General features: G+C 35.2%; 1 protein-coding gene across 2 annotated transcripts in view; it reads left to right on the top strand.

Annotated features, from left to right (window-relative positions):
- The window catches only part of LOC101900589 (S phase cyclin A-associated protein in the endoplasmic reticulum), a 181,649-nt gene that overhangs the window by 8,856 nt on the left and 146,308 nt on the right, over positions 1-26,485 (top strand). For both annotated transcript variants that reach the window (XM_059131117.1, XM_059131115.1), the window contains exon 6: positions 13,041-13,180. In XM_059131117.1, the coding sequence (XP_058987100.1) occupies positions 13,041-13,180 (140 nt within the window). The remainder of the gene's footprint in view (positions 1-13,040; positions 13,181-26,485) is intronic.

The raw sequence follows: 26,485 nt of genomic DNA, 5'->3' as shown, positions 1-26,485 counted from the left end.
AAGAATTGATTTCTTAATTTTGACAAACTTTCTTAATTTTGATTTCTTAATTTTGACAAACTTGCTTTATACATTTTTCTACGGTCACTACACTAGGTTGGTTATTTAAAATTAAATTTTCTCCCTACAATAACCTCTGATCGTCATACCTTCCTTTACAAATGGAAAGTTGTTAACTTAGAAACTTTATCTCAACTTGGTATATGGTATCACATGGTCGGCACAGCCTAATCAAAGCCTTTGTTAACTTGTCTTAAGGGGTATAATTTATGGTGAATTAAAGTCGAATCTGTTGCAATATCTTAACATTTTGCAGATTTACTTCAAGGATGAATTCAATCTAACGTGCTAGGATCCATCTTATTTGGCGCACAAGGAACGTAATATTTGAGGAAGTATTATACGGAAGATATTTCTAAATCTGACCCATTATCACTAATCATAATCATCTCTCAGCCATATGGCTAGAGAGGATATATATTATTAAAACAGTCAAAACGTACCTTATCGAAATAACGGTTTTAGACTCTAGGTCTCATTGCAGGACATTTGGAGTCGATCTTGCGATGTCCGTTTGTTTGAAAAGATTTGAAAAACCAAAAAGGATCATAAAATCCGAAATAAGCATGCGGTTTTCTTCATATTTCACACATCCCATTATTTCTACTAACACAAGATCTGCTGTGAAGATGGGATATATCGGTCCACTCCTTCTGGTATCTTCCCCACAAAGGGTCAGAATTTTGAATATCCCTGAAAGACTTGGTACATCTCAATATTTTCATCAACACAAGATTTACTATAATGATGGTAGAGATCGGACCATTTATTTTGGTATTTCCCCCACATAGGGTTCAAGATTTTGAAAGCGTAACACTAGATCTGTTATGAAGATGATATATATTTGTGAATACCTTCCCATGAAGGAAGTAACCAATGTAGTCCAATACTGGCACGTCGCAATATTTATATCATATTTATTTAGGTCCGCTACGAAATGGACAATACTGTCCCATTACTTTGGAACCTACTCCATAGAGGGTCAATGATTTGAATAATTGTTAATAATCGCAAAATAAATTTAAAAAATCGAACATCTGTCCGCACAACCGACTTATATATTTTTACTTGTTTTTTTCTTTAACATTAGAATTGCAATTTTGTTTCTCGATGACGACAAAAATTAGGTCATAAGTATAAAATATAAAATATCAAGAATATATATCATGATTAGCATAATATTCTATGTCGATTTAGCCATGTCCGCTCGGCTCTATGTCCGTCTGTGAAAGTGGAAATCGGCTTCCGAACAAAATGAAGAAGGTTGACAAAATTGCACTCACATTTATCTTAAGTCCGCAGAATTGAATTTGAAAATTGCTTTGGTATAGCCCCATATAAGTATACTGGCAGATTTAAGGTGTTTGGGGCGTTTGAGTTACAATTTCAAACCAAATTTGATGCAAATTGACAGTTTATGTTCTCGGTATGTAGGAAACATTCTTGCAGAGAACTGTACTGCCACTGTCCCAATATTCGGTATTTTCACGATTTTAGACACAATTTTCACCGCAATTGTTTCAAATTTAATACTCATTCTATCACTACCAGTCAGAAAATTACCTATGAAGATTCACATTTTCCTCATTTCGAGTTACATAATAATTCGAATTACAAATCGAATCATTCGAATAACAATTGAAATAATTCGGAATAATTTAAATTAAAAATTGAATCATTCGAGTTACAATTAAAATTTTCGAATTACAATTCGAATGATTCGAATTACAAGTAAAATTTTAAAATTACAATTAAAAAGTTTCGAATTACATCTGATATAATTGTTATATAATACAAAGTAAGGAAATTAATAGGGAATGTCCTGGATTATTTCCCGAGAGGTATTGGCAAACTTTGGAGAAACGGGCAAGATCCACAGCCGTTCGTGAGGATAGTCAGGTGAGCCTTGGAAGTTCATAGTCGCAGGATAGTCGTCTCCACCTTTTCCTCTTATAAAGAGAGAGAGAGAGAGAGAATATAAATAAAGTTCTCCGGCTGGAAAGAGTTGACCAGATCAATTTTGTTATACAACACCTAAGCTCACCAGATTGTTCGAGAAGAACTTGAAGGCCCACTAATAAGACGGTACGGCGGCGATTTTATGGAATCTTTTAGACGATTCAGTTGGGGGGCTTGTACGTGCCAGTTCATCGCCGTTTTTGTTTCCACCTATTTGAGGACTTAAGTGTCCTAATTCACCACTGACGATGTGCTCTAGAACCTTAAGAATAATGTAGACCTCCGTTTGGAAAACGCAAAACTTCTTGTGTAATTATTATTTCTGTCTGATATTAAGCTCTATACGTAGGATTTGGTGACCTTAGCCTGTCCAGAAAGTGTTGCCCAGGTATACGTTTCTCTCTTTTAAAACAAAAGACATGTGCAATACATTTACAAGCTTTTGAAACTGTTCAGCTAATCAGCTAATCTGATAGGCTGTATCCAAAGATTTTTTAGAGTGTATTGGGTAAGTCTGGTGGTGCTGCTAAATGGAGGCAGTCTTGTATGCGGACCTCTGGCGTTCCATCAATTCGCGCCCAATACGAATTAAGACGACTACACCATTCTGAACGTAATTTAGCTACAACTATTACGTTATTTAGCTGCAATGGATGTTAAAGCATTCAAGCTCTCTTTTGTGTCGTTGGAGCTCTATGTACTATATAACACCCACAATAACACTCAAGCGGGTACTGCAATAAAAGCATGCCATTATGCCGAAGTTAGGGAAAAATCTTCATCTCCTCATGTAAATGGTCCACTGGTGTCATGAGGAGGCACCCTGTTGGTGTACTCTGAAGGCTTCAACCTGACAGGATTAATACTTCTTCACTGCTTTCCACCAGTATTCATAGACAACAGTGAAGCCGAATAGCTAATCACAGACCGTGATCAAAAGATCACCTTATTCCCGACCCAAGTGTTGCGGCTAGCGCCTTGAACTACTTGTTAGGTTTTTTAATTTATAAAAGATTGCTGTGGTTTGCGCGGACGACTTAAGCATACTGTCGAATGTGACGCCTAGAAACCTGGGGGGTAGTTCGTGGCGGGAATTAAATGTCCCTCAACCAGCACATTCAGCTGCATACTCATTCCCGCAGTACATGTGGTAAAGAGTATGGTCGTTAAATTAGTGGCGGATATTTTCATATTTGTTGATTGGTAGAAGGCGGCAAGCTGATTAAGATAGGTGTTCAACCTAATATATATGTTATCGGCGACAGAACCCAAATGCGGTCTGAAGGCCGAGGAATTTGGGAAAGGTAGGGATTAAACAGTTCCGGTGATATCACTCAACCTTGATGAACTCTCTGTTTCTCTCTACGGGGTTTGGACTACTTGTACCGGAATTTCTATTAAAACTGGCGTCCACACATATAATTGGCTATCAAGTGCCCGCTACTTCGTGATCGAATTTGTTCAGGTTGACAAAATTTTTAATCAAAACTTCATACATCGTACTAAATTTTCAGACATTCAAGGCTTTATATATTTTTTAAGTTTTTCCTTTTTCGAAAATAAAAATAATACGAAAGTGGTTATCTTTTACACCAAAAAGTCACCAAAATCGTTAATTTTAAAGTTTACCGAAGTTTCAGACCATTGTACAATGGACCCACATCCAAAATTTCAGTATTCCATCAATATCCCAACACCCAACGGTACATTTTGTGGTATTTTGCAATTTTCGTATGTCATAGTACGTATTTCCAAACTCAGATCAAATTACAAGATTTCAGCTCTGTAATTTTTCCCATAACGAAATTTAGTACCATTTAGTACACATATCTAAAACTAGCTCCTTCTCTCAACCACATACACCAACAATGACATCCAAAGCAAATTTCAGGACTCCAGGTCTATCCCTTCACCACCATTTAGTACATCTCGTACAATTATTATTTCCAAAACCACTTCCATGTCTCAATATCAGACACTAAATTTACTACATTTCGTAAAAATATAGGACGCAATTCCAAACCACCGCCAAATCTCAAACACAGATACCCTCAGTAATCTAAATATTTCAGAGTTGTATCCCTTCACCCAATACCAAATATAGTACCACTTAATACTTTTCGTACAATTATGGTACATATTTCCGAAACCACAACCATCTGTCCAAGCTATACATGAACTGCGACCCCAATACCAAATTTCGGATTTAAGCACTATCTGTTCACACAATACCAAATTGTACCAAATACAGTACTTTTCGTGCACTTGTAGTACATGTTTTCAAAACTAACCTTAATTCTCAATTCTATACACTAACAGTGACACTAATGCCAAATTGCAGCAATATCAGTACCATTTAGTACCTAGTACGAATTCCAAAACCTAATTCTTTATCTCAACCCTACCCACCAGCAGAGACCCGAATGCCAACATTTTAAATTTCCAGGTCAAAATGTTCAAATCAACACTTCTTTCCAAATGTCGAGATTTTAGCTGTATCCATTTAGAAATTACCATAATGTATGACATTTTTTGTTTTTAAGAACTTTTAGTAAATTCTAGTTTGAACCCACATGCAAAATTTCAAGATTTTATCTTCAGCCGTCGTCTGGGCGTTAATGAATCAGTCAGTCACTCATTATACCCTCAGTCGTATGGCTACAGAGGATATATATCATTTGATACGGCCAAAACGTGCCTCATCGAAATAATGGTTTTAGAACCTAGGTCTCTTCGGGCAAATCTGATCCAGAACATTTGGAGTTGAACTTGGGGTGTCCTTCCGTCCGTCTGGATGGTGCGCACGATAACTTACGAAGGGAGTATCCGATTTGCTTGACATTTGGTACATCGTAATTTTATTGTCAAACTTAGATCGAGTTTGGAGATGGCAAATATCGATCCTTTCCTTGTAGGATCTCACACAAAGGGTCAAGATTTTGAATATTCATATCTCTTATAAAATGCGAAATAAGCACCCGGTTATCTTCAAATTTCGCACATCAGCCCCATTCTGGTACCTCCCGCACAAAAGGTCAACATTTTGAACAACAAAACGCTCATAAAATGCGGAATGAGCATCCGATTATTTTCAAAATAAGTACATCCCAATATTTATAAAATGCCAAGTAAGCATCGCATACTCTTATCAAATTGCACACATCCCATTATTTTTGACAACACAAAATCTGTTGGGAAGATGGGACACATCAGCTTACCCCTTTTGGTACCTCTCTCACAAAGTAACACATTTTTTTAAATACTTACATCTCTCTTAATTTGCGAAATAACTCAGCGATTCTATTCAATTTTGGTAATCCTAAATATTTTTCTTAAGCAGAGATCTGATGTGAATATGGAATTTATCGGTCCACTCCTTCACTTACCTTCCCCACAAACGGTTAACATTTTATACCCTACACCACAAGGTGGTCAGGGTATTATGTCTTTATTCATTTGTTTGTAACAGGCAAAGGAAAACGAGATAGACCCATAATTCCTTTTTATGATCTGCATAGAATCACTTTCTGAGTCGATTTATGCATGTCCGTCCGTCTGTCCATGTATTTTCGTAAACAAAGTACAGGTCGCATTTATTGTTCGATCCAGATGAAATTTTGCAGAAATAATTTGTTTGACCCAAGGACGAACCCTATTGAAATTGGAGATAATCAGTCAAAATTTAGATACAGCTCCCATATATATCTTCGTCCACTTTGCCTTTTATTGTGCACCAAACGTGTAATATTAGCCCAAATATTGTGGAATTCTGCACATACGACCAGATTAGGCCTGAAAATAAGTATGCCAAATTTTATCGAAATCGGTTCAGATATAGCTATAGCTCCCATATATATTGTTCATCCGATTTGTTATTTTTGTCCTCCGCAGCCGTGATATGCCCTCGCAACAACGATATTTGGGGAAAAATTCCAAATACAACTCATAAATACCTTTGCTAAATTTCATCAAGATCGGTTCAGATTTGGATATAGCTCTTCGTCCGATTTGCCTTTTATTGTGCACCAAACGTTTAATATTAGTCCCAATAGGATGGAATTTGGCACTTAGGATCAAATTGAGTCTAGATACAGTTTATATAGGCGAAATACTCGACAGAATTCCACAAGATATTGTGACAAATAATAAAAGAAAACCATCAGGTTTCGTTCTCTAATTTTCGAATAATAGGAACTTAAACTAATTTGCTCATTTCCAATTTATTTGTAGATGTTGCACTTAAATGTTCTTCCTAGATCTGGAACCAATATTCAACAAATATTCAACGAAATCAGCGTTAACGAAATAGTCAGAAGTACGACTTTCTTGTATTTGTGAATTCTCCAAAAAGTCACTGGAATGGACATTTTCGTATTTTGTCTACAAAAGTTGGCAAACTATTTCGCACATTGAATATTTTTGGATGGCCATCCAAAACTGCTTGGCTTTTGCAATGTCCGGTAACCCCCATTCAAATGTGTGAGAGGATCGGGCGATAATTACGATCTGCTGACAATTTTGCAGTTTTTTGGTCCATTTCAACCCCTAAATATATGGCGATCATCTCCAAAAAGAGTAGGCTTCTATTCTGACCCTCATCTTGTCCCCATTTAAAATTTCGTAAGAATCGGGCCATAAATGCGATCTGTGTATAATATCCTGATATCCTAACTACTTGGTTTTGTTAGCTGTAGAAATATTACCAAATATTTAATTCAAAATGAAAATATGCCAAAAATATGACAAAATTGAAAAAATATGAAAAAATGTTACAAAATCAATATTTTCATCTTTAGAGAGATATTTTTATGCGGTTTTTTAGACGTTTTGAATTAATGAGAACTGTCGAAATCAGTTCAGCCGTTCTCGACATATAAGAGATCTTTCAAGCATATCTTCTTTGATAGACATATATATCGCACATATTTTGCTATATATCCGATTGGTTGGATGTTAACATCAATGTAAAGGTCAGAAGTAACCTTGTGATGGCTTTGTGATTTCGCCGGTATTTAAAATATTCACGGTTTAATGAAAAATTTTGAATTTTTTCAAAACAAAAGATATGGTCTATTTTACCCGCTAAATATTATCCGATGACCACCCAAATTGGTAGGCTTCTTCCCCGTCCTAAACTCTGCGAAATTCCGCGTCGATTGGTCTATAATTGCGACCTGTATAGCTACTGCAAAATCCGACATTTTTTCAGTATTTGGTCCATTTCAACCCGTAAACATTTGGCTATCATCTCCAAAAGAAATAGGCTTCTATTCTGATCATAACCCCACCTTCGTACAAAATTTCGTATGGATCGGGCCATAATTGCGACCTGTAGCGTGATTACAAATTAACATGGACAGACGGACGGACGGACATACATAGCTAGATCGACTCAGCTCGGCGAGCTAGGAAGATCCATATATACTTTCCTATATGGGAAACCAATATTTCGAGGTGTTACATAAATTCTGGCCCAATCAAACTTATAATACCCCCAACATATAGTGTTGTAGGGTATAAACAGCTCAGAAATACATTGCCGAATTTTATCGAGATCGGTTAAAATTTGGATATAGCTCCCATATATATCTTTATCCGATTTAAAGTTAATTGTGCACCAAATTGGTAATACAAGTCCGAATTGTAAAGGCACAAATGCCTCGGCATATTTGGTAGAAATCGATTCAGAGGAGGATATTCCTCTCATATATTTGTTCCTTTGGACTTTAAATTATGACTCTAATCGTAGTTGGTATTATTTAATTCTCACAATTTCCCCATAAAAACTTTTATTTGTTATGTGAAGCTACACTAAATATGCAAAGTTGTGTAGGGTATCGTAATGTCGGAGAGACTTGCTTTACTGGTTTTACATTCCAATGTTTTATCTTTCTGCACTTTAGACACAGTTGTGAAATATTGAGTATAACAAAGAAAAAAAAACGCAAAAATGTTATTGTCTTGAGTATATAAATTATTCCAAAGAATTAGAAAAGGTACAACCGAAAATCTTAGAATGCACCTTTCTCTCAAAAAGTCGAAAATAGCCTCTGGATGTCACAAACGATATGCGTCGAAAGTGGGGGTTTACGGTATCAACACCCATACATTGAGTCTCATGGAATAGTTTACTGTTAGTTGTATTTCAATATTCAGCGTTTCCCCTTTAAAAGCTATCCCTTCCATTGGCCATGCCACGTCACATCTCGACATATTTTGTTCACTCATCCTTCTTTGATTGCGTTTTATGGTTGACAATACATTTTTGACCCTATTGTCGTTGTTTTTGTTGCTGTCGCTGCTACGTATAATTGTTTGGTCGGTTGCCCGGTGATATTTCTTTGCAACACTCCAAACATTTATTCCTCGAGATACGGTAGTTTCTTTTGTTTTGAAAGAGTGTGGATGTGTGTGTCTGTGTTGTCAATGTTCGTCTTTAGTTTTTGCCTTTTAACTTTGGCACTCTTCTCCGGATTTGATGCGATTTACGGCTGGCTGAAGGTTCATTCTCGTGCCAGCTCATGTTTCCGTGAGTGTGTGTGTGTGAAGAACGTTGCGTAAGTATATTGGCGCCATCGGTGACATTTTTATTGTGCGTTAATTTGTACAGCGGCAAAACAATTATTTCTAAATTAAATTCACCATTTCGGCACGGAGTGGCTTGAAACGCCAAACTCCTTGTGCGAAGGCATCGTCTCAGCTTACACATCTCGAGAATAGTTTACGACAAAGATGTCCAATAAATAAGGGAACGTCACATCGACAATTACAAGTCAATAATTTACAAAACTTGGAGGGGTTTTGGAATAGTAGAAAACAACGAATGGCCGGACAACGACAATTAGCTTAGCTGTTTTGGAAGAAATAAATAAGATTTGAATTATGTTTACATTTCAAGAACTTCGTTCGGCATGGGAAGTTTTGTTTATTGTATATAATTCAAGAGGTTGCAATTGTTTTGAGGAATAAATGTTTGACAGAAAACTGACCTTTGGGAAGTTTTATTCGGTGTAGATTTCCTTATATCTGCATAATAGAAAAACTATGTAAAACGTTTAGAGTTCTGAAAAATGCGGGCAAGTTTTGGTCTGAACTTAACGATTAGCCTTCTTTTAAAACAATCCCGAATGAGGTTTAAATCTCTTATTCAAGCAATGACAATGAAAATAGAAAATTTGAGGTAAGATTGAAGAAAAAATCACAGCATTTTTTGAAGAGCAAAACCTGAGGATATTTATAAAGAGCGAATTGCTTCTTTTGACCCGACAACCTTTGACCTTGCTTCTCTCCACTTTCATAATCGCATCCATCGTGGTCGGTCTCGATGAGAAGCAATGGGAGAGATCGCATAGGGCCAATATTTTCCATGTTCACTCCTGACCCAAGTCCAATAAAATTATTACGACGTGCCAAGTTTGGAATATATACTCGTTTTGTAAGTGATATAAGTGAGTGACCTGATATATTCAATTTCCAAACTTGCTCTAATATAGAAAAAAATATATAAAGACGAAACATTTGGAGAAGATCGGACATTGATTTCATCTTTATTCAAACTGTAGACATATTGCGGGAGAGGATCAGAATGATTGGTTTAATATTGTCTATTCTCGCGCAACATTATCGGGAACAAAGTTGGACTTTATCGAGTAGTCGAATCGTTTTATATGAGGCGTATGTCCGACTTTTTCAAGAATTTTATGATATGGTATATGAATGAGTGGATAAATATTGTCTGTCTATTTTTTGGACCTGCCTTAAGTCTTGTCTATATATAGGCAACTTTGTATCGAGTTCTCCCTCCCAATTTTTATATCGTGTACTCCCTTTACTCAATTTGAAATTATTACTTTTTTTGGTCCAATAAATCCAACTACCGATGAGAATCAGTTCAGATGAGATGTCTCGCCAACTTGGGGTAGGTACCAACATTTGTGGGTTGATAAGTATTATGTCCACTATTAAAATGGCCAATAGTTTGTTAATTTGCATTTTATGAGACTTCCAGAATGAAATGTTCAAAATGTTGTATATTATCCCTAATATGTTTGGTATTGAAAATGGGACATATCGGTCAACGTTTAGCTATGGCCCCATATAGCGTTACTTCTTGATTTTCGGTATTTTTAATGATTTGACCACAATTTTAAACTAAATCATGTGTAGGTTAGGTTAGGTACGTTGAAAAGAGGGGCGAAACAATTCGCCGCATGCCCTGATGGGCATACACCTAATCGAGTATAGGCCTGTTGTGCGCTCTAGACTAAGGGTTTTTGAAAGAAGACGGGCAGTTTACAGTCTCTTATATTTGAAAGCCAGTTGGCTTAATGAAGTTCTTTAACTGTTTTATATCAATTACCATGATCTGATTAAGGGCTGGTGTGGAGTTCTTCCCTAAGATTTTGGATCTGATATTAGCAAATGCTGGGTATTGACAGAGAAAATGTTCCAAAGTTTAGTCGTCTTCCCCACATGCCCTGCATATGCTGTTATCTGCACAACATATCTTGTATAGATGGGCTTGTAGGCCCAGGTGCCTGTTACCTCACTAATCTCCTTCTTACCTAATAATAAACGGTTCTTTGTTTTTATTTCATTGGGATCGCCCCATAAATTTTTGTGGTTTTCCCTACGTCCTCATTGTTCCATAGGGATATGTGGACGTTTTTTTGCCATATTTTTATACCCTCCACCATACTATGGAGGGTATATTAATTTTGTCATTCCGTTTGTAACTCCTCGAAATACTCATGTCAGACCCAACAAAGTATATATATTCTTGATCAGCGTAAAATTCTAAGACGATTTAGCCATGTCCGTCTGTCTGTCTGTGTGTCTGTCTGTGTGTCTGTCTGTCTGTTCTTTCGAATAAATTGAGATAGAAGGCTAAAATTTTGCACACATGTATATTTTGTCAGTAGGCAGGTTAAGTTCGTAAATGGGCCATGTAGGTCCAAGTTATCAAATAGCCCCCATATAACTGTACCTCCCGATATTCAGTATTTTGATGATTTTAGCGACATTATTCACCGGAGTTGTTTCAAATTTGTATTTGAAGTTCGTAATGAATACTACAGCCTAAGACAGAAAATTATCTGTGCGGGTCCACGTCTTCGTGTAGCCCCCATATAACGGTACCCCCCGATTTTCGGTATTTTGGAATATACCGGAATCGTTTCAAATTTGGTATTTGAAGTTCGCAATGGATACAGCATAAAACAGAAAATGAGCCATATAGGTCCACGTCTTCATATAGCCCCCATGTGCCGTACCCCCCGATATTCGGTATTTTGATGATTTTAGCGACATTATTTACCGGGATTGCTTCAAATTTCGCATGTGAAGTTTCGTAATGGATACAGCCCATGCCAGAAAATTGTCTGTGCAGGTCCACGTCTTCTTATAGCCCCCATATAACAGTACCCCCCATATATGGTATTTTATGATTTTAGCTACATTATAAACAGTTTTCTTTTTCAAGTTTCGCATTTAAATATTGTAATAACTTATGACAAAAGTTATGCAGGCCCACGTCGTCGTATAAGCATTCGGTATTCTTAAGATTTTAACTGAATTTTTAACGGATTTTATTTTTTGGAAATTGCCAAATTTGTACCAAATGGTGGAGGGTATTAAAAGTTCGGCCGGGCCTTGTTAACACTAGACGGGACACATTAAGCGGCACTGTATTGTCTAACTGTGTAACTTGATATTTCGAGTTTTGAGTCCATGCTTATGTTTTCCATTTTCAAGCATATTGGGATATTCTAATACTTAAGAAAATCGAAAGCTATTAGTTTCAAAATGTAGAAATTTTGTGGGTATATATGAGAAGCAAAAACGGTCAATGAAGTGAAGCGCTTGCTTGAGGTGATCGACACTTTGGTATTTTTTAGTCCCAACCAAAATATACTCTAGACACAATAGTGCGCTGCAAATGAAGCGAGGAACCTCATTTTGTAACCATTCTTGTGTGGCACGTGCTAAATGCGATGGTGCTGAGTCCTGCTGGAATGTCCAAGGTCTGCAGCCAAAATGTTTGCGTGCCCAAGGATTTAATACACCCTGCAGAATATTTTCCCGATAATATTCGGCATTTATTCTGATGCCACGGTCGATTAATACGAGCGGAGAAGGTCCACATTTTCAGCTGACCTCTTTGACAAGTAAACACGATCATTTTGTTTGTTTACAAACTGCTGAAAAACGATTGTTTTCTCATCGGAGAAAACCAAATTCGGCAGTTCACCACATTCGGCCAAGCGAAACAAATCTAGCTCTTTTGAGTCTATTTTCTTTCTGTTGCGGTGTAAGTTCTTGCACTTTTTTGAATTTCAATGGCTTTACCCCGAGCTTACGAGCCATTTTCGACCACAGCGACGCGTGTTTCGATCAAGTCGATTCGTTATTTTTGCGAACCATTTCTGCAGATGTTGCTGTTTTCTTCCGTCCACTTCCTTGACGTCGGGTTACGCTACCAGTATCACAGTAACGAGCAATGGTACGAGACACAAAAGATTTATTCACATTTAAATGCTGGAGTGCTCTAACCATAGCCACTTGTGGTTTTCCAGCCAAATATAAAGAAATCACACAATCACGCTTGAATTCCGTCACGAATAACTTTTTTTCTAGTAAATCCCACCATGGTGCTATTGTACGCTTGTAAACAATACGATGAGCTGTCACTGGAATAATTTTAACAGCTGTCGGACGAGTGGCTTAGAAATGACAGCAGTCTGAAGTTGGTTGCAATTTTTTCATCTCACCTTGCATTTTGCTTTACTTTTCAATTACCCAGCCCAAAGCCCATTTACAGGACAGGGAATAATATGTATATATGCAGATAATATGTATATATGCAGATATTCGAAAAACATTTTTTTAGAAATCTCGAAAATAGCAGCACTTTTTCAAACAAATTAATAAACTAAAATCTCTTTCATTTTACGTTTTACTTAAAGTAGTCATAATAATATATACATTTGATCATTTTCTTTTTTCTTGCTTTCCTTTTAAAGCTTCCCGAAGAGAAATCACCACAACATCCTGTCGAGTTGTCCACCGAGTTAATGCTGGCATGCACGGTGGCTCTGTCGCCATCCTATACCAAGAAGCACACCCACCCCAATGTTTTGGAGCGACTACCGGATTTGATAAGGTAAGGTCAAATGTAAATATCATAGAGAATGTTGAGACGATTAACATTGAAACATAAACGTTGTGTTTTACACTGAGACTAGGTAAGAGATACAGAGATTGTGAATATTTGCGCTCAGCAGCAGGTATAGAAAACTTATCTTTAAACATAAATACTAAAGAAATAATTAAATATGAAAGAATAAGTTTAAGGAAAAACATAAAACAAATTTCTGCAGAGTTCGATTTAAACTTTCTAAACGTAATTATCACATTTCTTAGACAATTCTTCGGACATGTCGGAAAAATTATCATTGTACAAATTGCACGAAATTGTTTTTTTAATAGTTGACGAATTAACAAGTGAAGCCCGTTTAAATTTCGAATATACCAAAATTAAATAAAATACATCAGCGGAATATTCTCTCCTCTTAGAACCCAAAACACAAAACTATGTTATATCTACTAAATGGTGTGCATAAACTAAACCGTGCTCCCTCTCTGATAATTTTCCATTGAAATGGAATATATGACTAAAGTTTTCAAAACCCTGTCCCTTCATAAATTTAATAGTACACCAAATCGGTATAATATGAGAGTAATCCGTGCTAGGATTCATCTAACATAAGTTTTTCCAGCACTGCATTTTCTACATAAATAAAAGACGAAATAATAGCCTGTTTCTTTAGAGGTTTTACCATAAACCTTGTACATTAGGGGTCTTATAAGAAACTGAATCGGGCAAATTGGATTTTATCGGAGGCCAAGCCAAAAATCTAGACCATTTTTACTAAAATTTAATAGGAAAAGAAGAGTTACATTTCACCAAATTCAAACAGCCTATTTCAATTTCATTTCAATTGAGTAAGGTGTCAATATTTGTTCAATACCAGCAGTATTGACTTTTACTAACTTTATTTTACCCTTCAGCCATATGGCTGGAGAGGGTATATATCATTTGATACGTCCAAAACTTGCCTCATCGAAATAACAGTTTTAGAACCTAGGTCTCTTTGGACCAAATCCGTATCAGGACATTTGGAGTCGATTTAGCGATGCCCGTCCGTCTACCGATTTGGTCCAAACTTGGTGCATCGTAATATTATTATCAAACTTAGAGATGGGCAATATCGGTCCACTCCTTCTGGTACAAAATTTCAAAATTTTCAAAGAAAATTGTTTTTTTTCCAGAAAGAGAAAGGCTAATCCGAATTTGCTCTAACCTTGTGAATCCTAATATATGCGTCAGTGCTAGGTCAGATGCGAAAATGGATAATATCGGTCCACTCCATCAAGTGTCTTCCCTCACAAAGGATAACAATTTTAAATAATTCTAACTCTTATAACATGTGATGTAAGAATCCGATTGTCTTAAAATTTCACACATCCTAATATTTTTATAAACCCAAGATCTGGTATTATTATGGAATATATCGGTTCACTCCTTCTGGTACCTCCCCCACAAAGGGTCAATATTTTGAATATCCATGAAGCTCATAAACCTCGAAATTAAAATCCGCTTTCATTCAGACTTGGTACATCTCAATATTTCCATCAACACAAGATCTGTTATAAAGATGGTAGAGATCGGACCTTTTCTTATGGTACTTCCCCCACATAGGGTTTAAGATTTTAAAAAACAAAACGCTCAAAGAAAAGCGAAATAAGCTTAAAATTCTCTTTAAAATTCACACCTACAAACATTTTTGCTAACACAAGGTCTGTTGCGAAAATGATATGGATCTGCTAGCCCCTTCTGGTACCTCAGCCGCAAAGGGTCACTAATTTCAATACTTTTATCTGTCATAACTTGCGAAACAAGTCAGCGATTCTTTACAACTTGTTATATCTATATATTTCTCTCAATCAGACACCGGAGTTGAATATGGAATTTATGACTGATTTCAAATAAAATTGGATATAAATGTTTGCCCAAATCAATATTTATACCCTACACCACATGGCGGTCAGGGTATTATGTCTTCGTGCATATGTTTGTAACAGGCAAAAGGAAACGAGATAGACTCACGGTTCTTTTTGATAATCTGCATAGAATCACGTTCTGAGTCGATTTATACATGTTCGTCCGTCCGTCCGTGCGTCTGTCCATGTATTCTTGTGAACAAAATGCAGGTCGCATTTATTATCCGATTGAGATGAAATTTTCCAAACAATATTGTTTTGGCCCAAGGACGAACCCTATTGAAATTGGTGAGAATCGGATCTAGTTTAGATATAGCTCCCATATATATCTTCATCCGATTTCGCGTTAAATGTGCACCAAATGTCCACTATCAGTCCAAATTACCTGAATTTTGGCACACCCAACCGAGTTCGGCCTAGAAGCAAGTATATCAAATTTGGAGAAAATCGGTTCAGATATAGCTATAGCTCCCATATATATCTTTCAACCGATTTGATCTTTAAGTCCCTCACATTCCTACTATGCACTCCACAACCGTGATATTTGATACCAGGTATTATATGGAGCACAGAAATAGCTGTTTTAAATTTTATCGAAATCGGTTCAGATTTGGATATAGCTCCCATATATATCTTCATCCGATTTCGGGTTAAATGTGCACCAAATGTTCACTATCAGTCCAAATTACCTGAATTTTGGCACACTCAACCGAGTTCGGCCTAGAAGCAAGTATATCAAATTTGGAGAAAATCGGTTCAGATATAGCTATAGCTCCCATATATATCTTCAGATATAGCTATAGCTCCCATATATATCTTTCATCCGATTTGATCTTTAAGTCCCTCACATTCCTACTATGCACTCCACAACCGTGATATTTGGTACCAGGTTTTATATGGAGCACAGAAATAGCTGTTTTAAATTTTATCGAAATCGGTTCAGATTTGGATATAGCTCCCATATATATCTTCATCCGATTTCGGGTTAATTGACCACCAAATGGCCAATATCAGCCCAAATGGCCCGAATTTTGGCACATGTGACCGAGATTAGCCTTAAAGCAAATACAACAAATTTGGAGAAAATCGGTTCAGAAACAGCTATAGCTCCCATATTATGTTTTATCCGATTTGGTGTTTAAGCCTCTCACATTCGTAATATGCACTCCACAAGAATGATATTTGGTACCAGATATAAGATACAGCCCAGAAATAGCTGTTTTAAATTTTATCGAAATCGGTTCAGATTTGGATATAGCTCCCATATATATCTTCATCCGATTTCGGGTTAATTGACCACCAAATGGCCCGAATTTTGGCACATGTGACTGAGATTAGCCTTAAAGCAAATACAACAAATTTGGATATAGCTCCCATATATATCTTCGTCCGATTTGCCTTTTATTTTGCACCAAACGTGTAATATCAGTCCGAATAGTACAGAATTTTGCACATACAACCAGATTAGGCCTAAAAATAAGTATGCCAAATTTTATCGAAATCGGTTCAGATATAGCTATAGCTCCCATATATATTGTTCATCCGATTTGTTATTTTTGTCCTCCGCAGCCGTAATATGCACTCTGTAACAACAATATTTGGGGAAATATATCAAATGCAGCTCAGAAATACATTTGCTAAATTTTATCGAGATCGGTTCAGATTTGGTTATAGCTCCCATATATATTGTTCATCCGATTTGTTATTTTTGTCCTCCGCAGCCGTAATATGCACTCTGTAACAACAATATTTGGGGAAATATATCAAATGCAGCTCAGAAACACCTTTGCTAAATTTTATCGAGATCGGTTCAGATTTGGATATAGCTCCCATATATAACTTCGTCCGATTTACCAGTTATTGTGCACCAAACGTCTAATATTTGTCTAAATGGTATGGAATTTGGCACATACGACCGAATTTAGTCTAGAAGGTAGTATGTCAAATTTGGTGAAGATCGGTTCAGATATAGTTATAGCTCCCATATATATTGTTCATCCGATTTATTGTATTTGTTACCCACAGCCGTAATATGCACTCCGTAACAACGATATTCAGGGAAATATATCAAATACAGCTCAGAAATATCTTTGCAAAATTTTATCGAGATCGGTTCAGATTTGGATATAGTTCCCATATATATTTTTATCCGATTTCAAATTAATTTCGCACCAAATGGGCAATACAAGTCCGAATTTAAAATATACAAATGCTTCGGCATATTTAGTCCTTTGAATTTTAAATTATAACTATAATCATAGCGCGTATGATTGAATTCTCCCATAAAAACTTTTAATTATTAAGTGGAGCTCAACTAAATTAGCAAAGTGGTGTAGGGTATCATAAAATCGGCCCCGCCCGACTTTAGGACTTTCTTTACTGGTTTTTGTTTATTATTTCGAAAACTAAACAAAATTTGGAATCTGAACAACTTTATTTTTTAGCAATTGAAAGATTTCACTCAGAATGTCGATTGATTGAAAAATCGAAAACCCTAAAAGTGCCGACTACTGGTACACTTACCATATTCCTACTGATTTTATGTTATTGCCGAAATAAAAAACTACAAATAGAGTCAACTTACCTGGCACCAATGGATTCTTGGGTCCTTCACATTTCCAATTTTTCGATATTTCTTCCTGTTGCCAGCCTTCGCCAGGTTGAAACATGGAACGTATTATTTGATTTTCTCGAAAATTCGCTTCGAGTTTTAAATAAACCGTTTCGCTTTCGTTTTTGGCATTGATGTTATCGGTTAAATCCAATGAGATTCTAGAATAAAAAACAGAGTGGAGTGTTGAATAAGATAAAAATTATTTTTTCTTTGTGAGAAAAAAATTGGGAATCATAAATTGAGATAAACATTGTCATGTAAGAACCGGCCAAAAACAAGCTTTCCTTTAGCAGTTAAATTTTATAAACGGGCTGTGCTAGTTAATCAAATTCATATCAGCTGCCCTAAATTATGATCTATTTTTTGAATTGCTGGGATGTACAGTTTAATTATTTAAATAGACGATTTAAAGAATTAATTTTGTAAAGTTTTTTTATAATATAGGTCCGTTCCAAAATGTGGAAGAAACTACTGCTTTCATTACTTAACAAATTTTAACAAGTAACAAGTAAAAACGCAGAGTATCGGGAGGTACCGTCATACGGGGGCTATACGAAGACGTGGACCTGCATACAAAAATGGTTGTCAGAGGCTGTAGTACCCATTACAAACTTTAATACGAAATTTAAAATAATCCCGGTAAATAATGTCGCTAAAATCATATTTTCTCTTAACCAGAAATCGGATATGAATTTGTAATTTATCGAAATTAATGATTTGCATAAAATTGGATATAAATGTTCGATGTCCTTTAACTTTTGCACATAGCAATATTTTTATCTGCATTAAATGAAGTATGAAAATGAAATACTTCGATCCGCTATATCTATTACCTCACACATATTTCCAAAAATTTGCACATATATATTAGTAGAGTAGAAATCTAGCACGTTGAAATATTTATATCAGTCTTAGGTTAGATACGAATTGGTCAATATTGGCCAACTGCTTCGGAACTTCCTCCATAAAGGGTCAACAGTTTGAAAAATCATAACTCAAGGCTGGGGGTATACATCTGTCGACAAAATCGTCTGCTATTTTTTTTATTTGTCAAAGGTTCTTTCAAATGACGGAGGCGAAATTGTAGAATATTCTGAATATTAAACGTAATTTTCAATAACAAATTTTTGGAAAAATTCAAATAAAATATTCTGAAATTTTGAGGAAACTTATGATTTCCAATTGACCAATCCTGAATATCATATCTTAATATTTTCGAATTTCAAATGAAACATCTGAATTTCAAATAGATTTTCGGAATTTCAAGTAAAAGATCTAGAATTCTAATAGAAGTTCAAAAAAATATCTAAATTACAAATGGAATTTCTGAATTACAATTTTTTATACCCTACACCATATTATTATATCTTTGTGCATTTGTTCGGCACAAGAACGAAACCTATTAAAATTGGAGATAATCGGTCAAAATTTAGATATAGCTCCCATATATATCTTCTCCAAACGTGTAATATCAGCATAAATAGTATGGAATTTTGCATATACGATCAGATTACACCGGAAAATAAGTATGCCAATTTGATCGAAATCGGTTTAGAGAAAGCTATAGCTCCCATATATATTGTTCATCCTATTTATTATTTTTGTTCTCCGCAGCTGTAATATACACACTGCAACAACTCAGAAATACTTTTGCAAAATGTTATCGAGATCGGTTCAGATTTCGTCCGATTTGTCTTTTATTGTGCACCAAACGTGTAATAGTAGCCAAATTGGGATAGAATTACGACCAAATTGAGTCTAGAAACAAGTATGTCTATATATATTGTTCATCCAATTTGTTGAATTTGTCCTGCACAGCCTAATATGCACTCAGTAGTAACGATATTTGGGAAAATATATATAATACAGCTCAGAAGTACCTTTTCCAAATTTTATCGAGATCGTTTTAATTTGTATATAGCTCCCATATATACCTTTATCCGATTTCAAGTTAATTGTGCACCAATTGGGTAATACAAACCCTGATTGAAAAGGCACAAATGTCTGGGCAAATTTAGTAGAAATCGATTCAGAGGAGGATATTCTTCTCATATATTTGTTCCTTTGGACTTTGAATTATAACTATAACCATAGTATAACATAGTATGATATTGGTATGATTTAATTCTCACAAATTCCCCATAAAAACTTTTGTTTGTTATGTGAAGCTACACTAAATATGCAAAGTGGTGTAGGGTCTCATAAAGTCGACCCCGTCCGACTTGAAGACTTTCTTTACTGGTTTTATCTGTATTAGATGAAGTATGAAAATGGAATACATCGATCGACTATATCTGATACCATACGCACATTTCAACCTTTTCTAAAAATGATCATATATCTCATATAAAGTGACGGAAGTAACCAATATAGTCCAAAGCTGGCACGTCGCAATGTTTATATATCTGTCGGCAAAACCGCCTGATACTTTTTAACTTGCTTTGTTTGTCAATGACTATACTTCAGCATTGTAGAGGATACAACAATTGTTCAATTCACACAATAAACTTTAATTATATTTTTGCTGCTGGTGAGAGTTTTTGACCATAAACGTAAGTAAACTGAGGTCAAACCTGTCTGCAAATCGACTGATACTTTTTGTGTGTTAGTCGCTACCATTAAAAGTTCTATTCTCATTAACAATCTTTGAGTGAATTATTTTCAGAGTTCACTCTAAACACAAACGACATCTAGTCACAGAAAAAACGATGGATATTCAATATAACATTTGTTCTTTCTGCTCCCGCCAGATGTCTTTCAGTGTTTTTTTTTTATGTACAAAATGAAAATCTGCGAGAGTTTAATTTCCCTGGCTACATCCCTCGATTGTGAAACAATCTATTAAATGTTTACTCTTACATTTCCTTCTCTGTACACATTTAGAATTCCTTGTGTATCTATTTTACAGTTAAAATGTGCTGAGAGTCTCTTTTTTTGCCTTTTCCTATTTGAGTGAATTGTGTATTTGTCACATGTGGCATAAATCGACATGAGCGACATCTATTGTAAATATTTTTCCGATGATAAATAATGCTTATCTATCCATTGATTTGTCCGTGCAGTCTGCTTTCGCAGTCTGCTTTGTACGAAAGGGGTATTATCATAGACAAATTAAGGTATAGACTAAAATGTTTTAAAATTTACCCCTTCCGGCAGATGTCACTATTGTTGATCTTGGGCCAGTCAAGTCACTCAGGGCCAGTAAAGTCACTCGACTTCGAAAACAATTTATTCATTTTTCTGCTATTTAAGTTCTATATTTTTATATTTCACGACATATTTGGATAATGTAAAAATAAACAAAGTCACTGTTTCGTTTTTAATTGATAAATAATAAAGAATCATAAAAATATTCAATATTTTGTATTTTGAGAGAATTGAGTGAGTCTATTGAACCTCTCTTACAGCATGAACGACATCTATTGAAGCACTTTTTTCGAAGATAACAGATGAGACAACTTTTTAGTCTATACCTAATTTGTCTATGGTATTATTTTGCTGCCTGGGGAAATTCGAACTTGTGAAAGAAAGAGAGAAAAAGTACTTTTATATTGGTAGCTATGACAAATGTATATGTGAGTGTGAGAGATAAACAATGGCCCCTTTAGTACTAACACATGCGTTAAAATGAAACACATTGATATAATTACTGTGGTTTGATATAACTCTCTCTCTCTCTTTCTGTTCTGTACTCTCTGATGATGGGGTTGTATTTCGTTTTTTTTCGTATAATGAAATGTCGAAAACAAGTGTGCGTGTATGACTGCGTGTGTGTTTGTTGTTGCCACAGAATATTAATCGTGCCCACCAATTCCAATGCAACCGGGAGGCATCGATGTTGCCGCTAACAAGACTCGCTGCCGCCGTAGCCACCATTTCTTTGGCTGTTGTTATCGTCGGGCCTTGGCACGTCGACAGCAACCAACATTTCATTCATTTTTATTTTTCTTTCGCCACAAAACTGTAAAGCCGCTTGCATTGTTGTTGCTGTTGTTGTTGGTGGTGGTCTTTGGTGTTTCCCCTGCGCAAAGAAGTAAAAAAAGAAAAGGAACGAGAGCAAAAAACGCTTATAATCGCCTTGTGTTGTATATTTGTGTGTTTTTTTCACACAAATAGGCGTCGGGTGGTTCATTCGTTTTTTTTGTTGCTGCTGTTGTTGTTTTTTGGAGGATCCCTTGGCAGCAACCTATTCTGATTTTGTATCCTTACACAGGCCACAGTTGAAATTAAAAAAATGTTTTTTTTTTTCATTTTTTTTTTATTTTGCCTTGTTTTTCTCCGTATTTGTTGTTATTATTTTACCACCATTGTCTACTGTTTGTTATTTTTTTCGCCTTTTTGTTTTTATTTTTCTTGCATATTAATGCCGTTGTGTTGTTTGCACTGTTGTTATTTTGTTTGTTCGGCTGCGTGTTATTGTTTTTGTTTATATCGTTTTTTGTTATATTGGCCATTCATTGATGTGTCTTCCTTCCTTCACCGTCAGCACGGTATTTAATTTTTGTCTTTGGGACTTTAAAATTTGGTGAAATTTTTTGAATAGATTTAAACTGAAGCTTTCAATAGATGGGCAGTATCTATAATGATATAACATTACATGGAATTGACACACATACATATATGTATACATAGCCGACACATGTATGGCGGAAGGATATTCTTTGTCCGATGGTCGGTTGTAATAATTACGCTAACATCGAAGCATATTGAGGTCAATGGCTTTATTCTGCCTATTTCGGTACACGATTTCAATTGTCACCTACGCAAATAGTTTAATCATCGAATTCGTTATAGGGGGTGAAAAAAGAAGGAAGCATGTAACGATTTTTTTAACTCCCAGGAAGGCATTTCCATTCCGATTTTTTACGACTTCATCTGCTGTCGACTCCGATAAAATCCAAGGATATTATTTTCTTCAAAGAAGAATAAAAACAAATTAAAAAGTATCAGTCGGTCATGTCGACAGATATACATATATCCTCAGCCAATGTTCGATTATTTTAATATATTTTGACTTGTGTTATGATTATTCAAACTGAACAAACCTCTATGGAGTAGGTTCCGAAGGAATGGGCGATATTGTCCATTTCGTATCGGTCCTTAATAAATATCATATAAATATTCCGACGTGCTGATTTGGACTATATTGGTAACTTCCTCCAATTTGTATGAGATATAGATAATTTTTAGAAAATTTTAAAATGTGTCTGAGGTGTCAGATATATTCGACGGAAGTATTTCAATTTCATACTTTATCTGATACAGGTAAAAATACTGGTATGGGAAAAATTACAAGAAAATCGAATAATTATATCCAATTATATGCGGAATTATAAATTCCATATTCATCTCAGGTCTCTGGTTGAGAGAAATATTTAGTTGCAAAGAATCGCTGACTTGTTTCAAAAGTTATGACAGATAAAAGTATTGAAAATTGTGACACTGTGTGGGTGAAATAGCAGAAGGGATTCGCAGATATACATTATCTGTGTTCCAACTGATCCTGTGTTACCAAAAATGTTTGTACGTGTGAAATTTGGGGAGAGCTGGATGCTTATTTCGCTTTCTTTGAGCGTTTTGTTTTTCAAATCTTGAACCCTATGTGGGGGAGGTACAAGATAATTTGGAGATAATTATTTAAAATGTTGACCTTTTGTGGGGAATAGACTCCGATAACCATGGTAAAAGAATGCAGGAAACATTGATATGTCTTTTACGACGTCAATTGGAGGTTATTAAAATAAGAGTATTTTATTTTATTTTTACAAATTTTATATATTTTATTTATTTTTTTTTATTTTTATTTTATTTATTTTTACAAATTTACAAATTTGAATCATTAAAAAAATTATATTCCAAAATTGATTTGACAGTTCATTGCCTCAGCGATGGGTCTACATGTATTCTTCTACCATGCTTTTAACATATCTGTAAGTCGTAACATGTTTCCGACATTAATGATATTTGCTTTGAAGCATTATACAAACCCTAAAACTAGTAACCAAGACCGTGGTCATACGGTGTGATAACCTACCCTACAATATTTTGGGTAAAGATTCTGTAGATTTGAAACAATTTTGACTAGAATGAATGAAATTCGTTCTAAATATCAAGGGTCGCACAAAAATGTTATGATAGGTTCTGCCGGAACCACGAGTTCAAGCCAAATTTCGTGAACATTTATTGAATTTATGCGCTCAATCCATGACGTACGCAAGGTGGGGGACTTCGGAAACGTTTTTTTTTTTTTCAATTTTAAATATCCACGAAACTTATAAATCGCGAAGTGAGCATCTGATTACTTTCAAACTCAGCATAACTCAATATTTCTATCAACACAAGATCAAGTGTGAATATGGAATATATCGGACCACTCCATCTGGTACATCCCCCACAACGGGTCAAAATTTTGAATATCAATGAGGTTCCGAAAATGCGAAATTAAAATCCGATTCAATATTTCCATCAACATAACATCTGTTATAAAGATGGTAGAGATCAGATAATTTCTTCTTGTACCTCCCCCACAACGGGTCAACATTTTGAGTAACAAAATCCTCATAAAATGGGAAATAAGCATTTGATTCTTTCTAATCCAATATTAGGTACATCTCTTATAACTTGCGAAATTAGTGCGTGAATCTTTTCAAAGTTGGTATATTTAAATTTTGCTATCAACTAGAAATCCGATGTGAATATGGCATTTATCGGTTCACTCCTTCAAGGTTAACATTTTGATTAACAATTATTCACGTACATTTTTAAATAAATATTCCATTTTCTTTTAATTTTGTACATACCAGTATTTTTTATCCCTATTTCATACATATTTTAATATTATTCCAAAAATTATCACATATCTCATATAAAGTAAAGCAAGTAGTCGATATAGTTTGAGAAGGAAAAACAATCCAAATATGTAAATATTTCCTAAAAAAGTCAATGGCAGTTGCCGCAGCATTAACAAACATTCCAAAAATAATTTTTTTTTTCCGAAACATGAGGAATCTGTCAAACAAAAATAATAACCAATAGAAATACCATTGGCCAGATAAACAACGAACTCCAACAAAGCCAATCACAATTGTCATCATCAGTGATGCTATTCCTCCTGTTAAAAAAAATGCTTTACATTCAAAAAGATTCATTCAGAGCTAAAATAAACTTAACTTTTTGTTAGCAAAGAAATAGAGGACAGCAAAAATACCAAATAATATTTCAAAGTAAATAAGAGATACCAAAGTCGACGAAAATATATCCTACAAAAAAAAATCACTTTTATAACACCATTAAACCTACATTCAATGAAGTGAGCAAACAAATCACAAGTTTGTGGTTCGAAAGTTGCCTGGAGTGGATTATAGTACGTTTACGTTGTAAGGGTTTAAATTCCCAATTCCATTGCATATACCTCAAATAAATCTTGATAAAGAAGTTTGACCTGGAAAAAAGCTCAGAATGCGTGAATGTATATTTTAATTCCATACAACCTATTTGAGCCTACATATCAAATCTTTGCATTGGAGTTAATGTTGTTTTCTGTTTTGGGAAGCAAAAGTTTTAAAAATCCGGGATTAATTTCGCATGTTTTAAGAGTTATGATTATTTAAAAATTTGAATTAAGAAGATAAAGTCATTTCAAGTAAGCACATCCATCTCTGCATTTTCTGCAATTTACATTGTCAAATTTTACAGTATGGAAAACACGCAGCCTTCTTTGATTTGGATTTATAAGTAGACATGCTGACAATAAGTTGTTGTCAAATGAATATATTTAAAAACAAGTAAAAAAGCTGTAAGTTCGGCCGGGCCGAACTTTGAATACCCTCCACCATTTGGTATAAATTTGGAAATTTTCAAAAAAATAAAATCCGTTAAAAATTCTTCTAAAATCTTAAAAACACCGAATGTAGCCGTATATTAGGGTCCATACGACGACGTGGACCTGCATAAGCAACTTTGTCACAAGCTATTACAATATGCAAATGCGGAACTTGAAAAAAATCTGTTTATAATGTGGCTAAAATCATCAAAATATAGGGAGGTACCATGTGGGTTATAAAACCTGGACCTGCACAGACAATTTTCTGGCATAGGCTGTAGTATCCATTACGAACTTCAAATACAAAATTTGAAATAATTCCGGTAAGTAATGTCGCTAAAATCATCAAAATACCGAATATCGGGGGTACCGTTATGTGGGGGCTATACGAAGACATGGACCTACATGGTCCATTTTCTGTCTTAAGCCGGAGTATCTATTACTAACTTCAAATACCAAATTTGAAACAATTCCGGTAAATAATGTCGCTAAAATCATCAAAATACCGAATATCGGAGGTACCGTTATATGGGAGCTATACGAAGACGTGGACCTACATGGTCCATTTTCAATACCAAAAATCCTGCAGACATAATACAGATTCGAGTAAAATTTTATCAACCTACTTCATTTTGTTCGGAAGCTAGAGTGATTTCCACAGGCAGATAGACGGACGGTCATTGCTAAATCGACAAGTAATTTTATGCTGATCAAGAATATATATACTGTGTGGGGTCTAAAATGTATATTTCGAGGTGTTACAAACGGAATGACAAACTTAATATGCCCTCCATACTATGAAGGGTATAAAACTTTTTATGGGAACAGTATATAAAAACCTCACAAAGTATATATATCCTTGATCAACATAAAAAGCTATGTCGATTTAGCGATGTCCGTCCGTCTGTGCAAAGCATTCTAGCTTCCGAACGAAATTTTACTCAAATGTATATCATGTCTGCAGGACT

Source organism: Musca domestica, unplaced genomic scaffold (assembly GCF_030504385.1).
Source record: "Musca domestica strain aabys unplaced genomic scaffold, Musca_domestica.polishedcontigs.V.1.1 11, whole genome shotgun sequence".
Classification (NCBI taxonomy): Eukaryota; Metazoa; Arthropoda; class Insecta; order Diptera; family Muscidae; genus Musca; species Musca domestica.
Note: the sequence above shows the minus strand (reverse complement) of the source record. Positions and strands in the feature narration are given on the sequence as shown.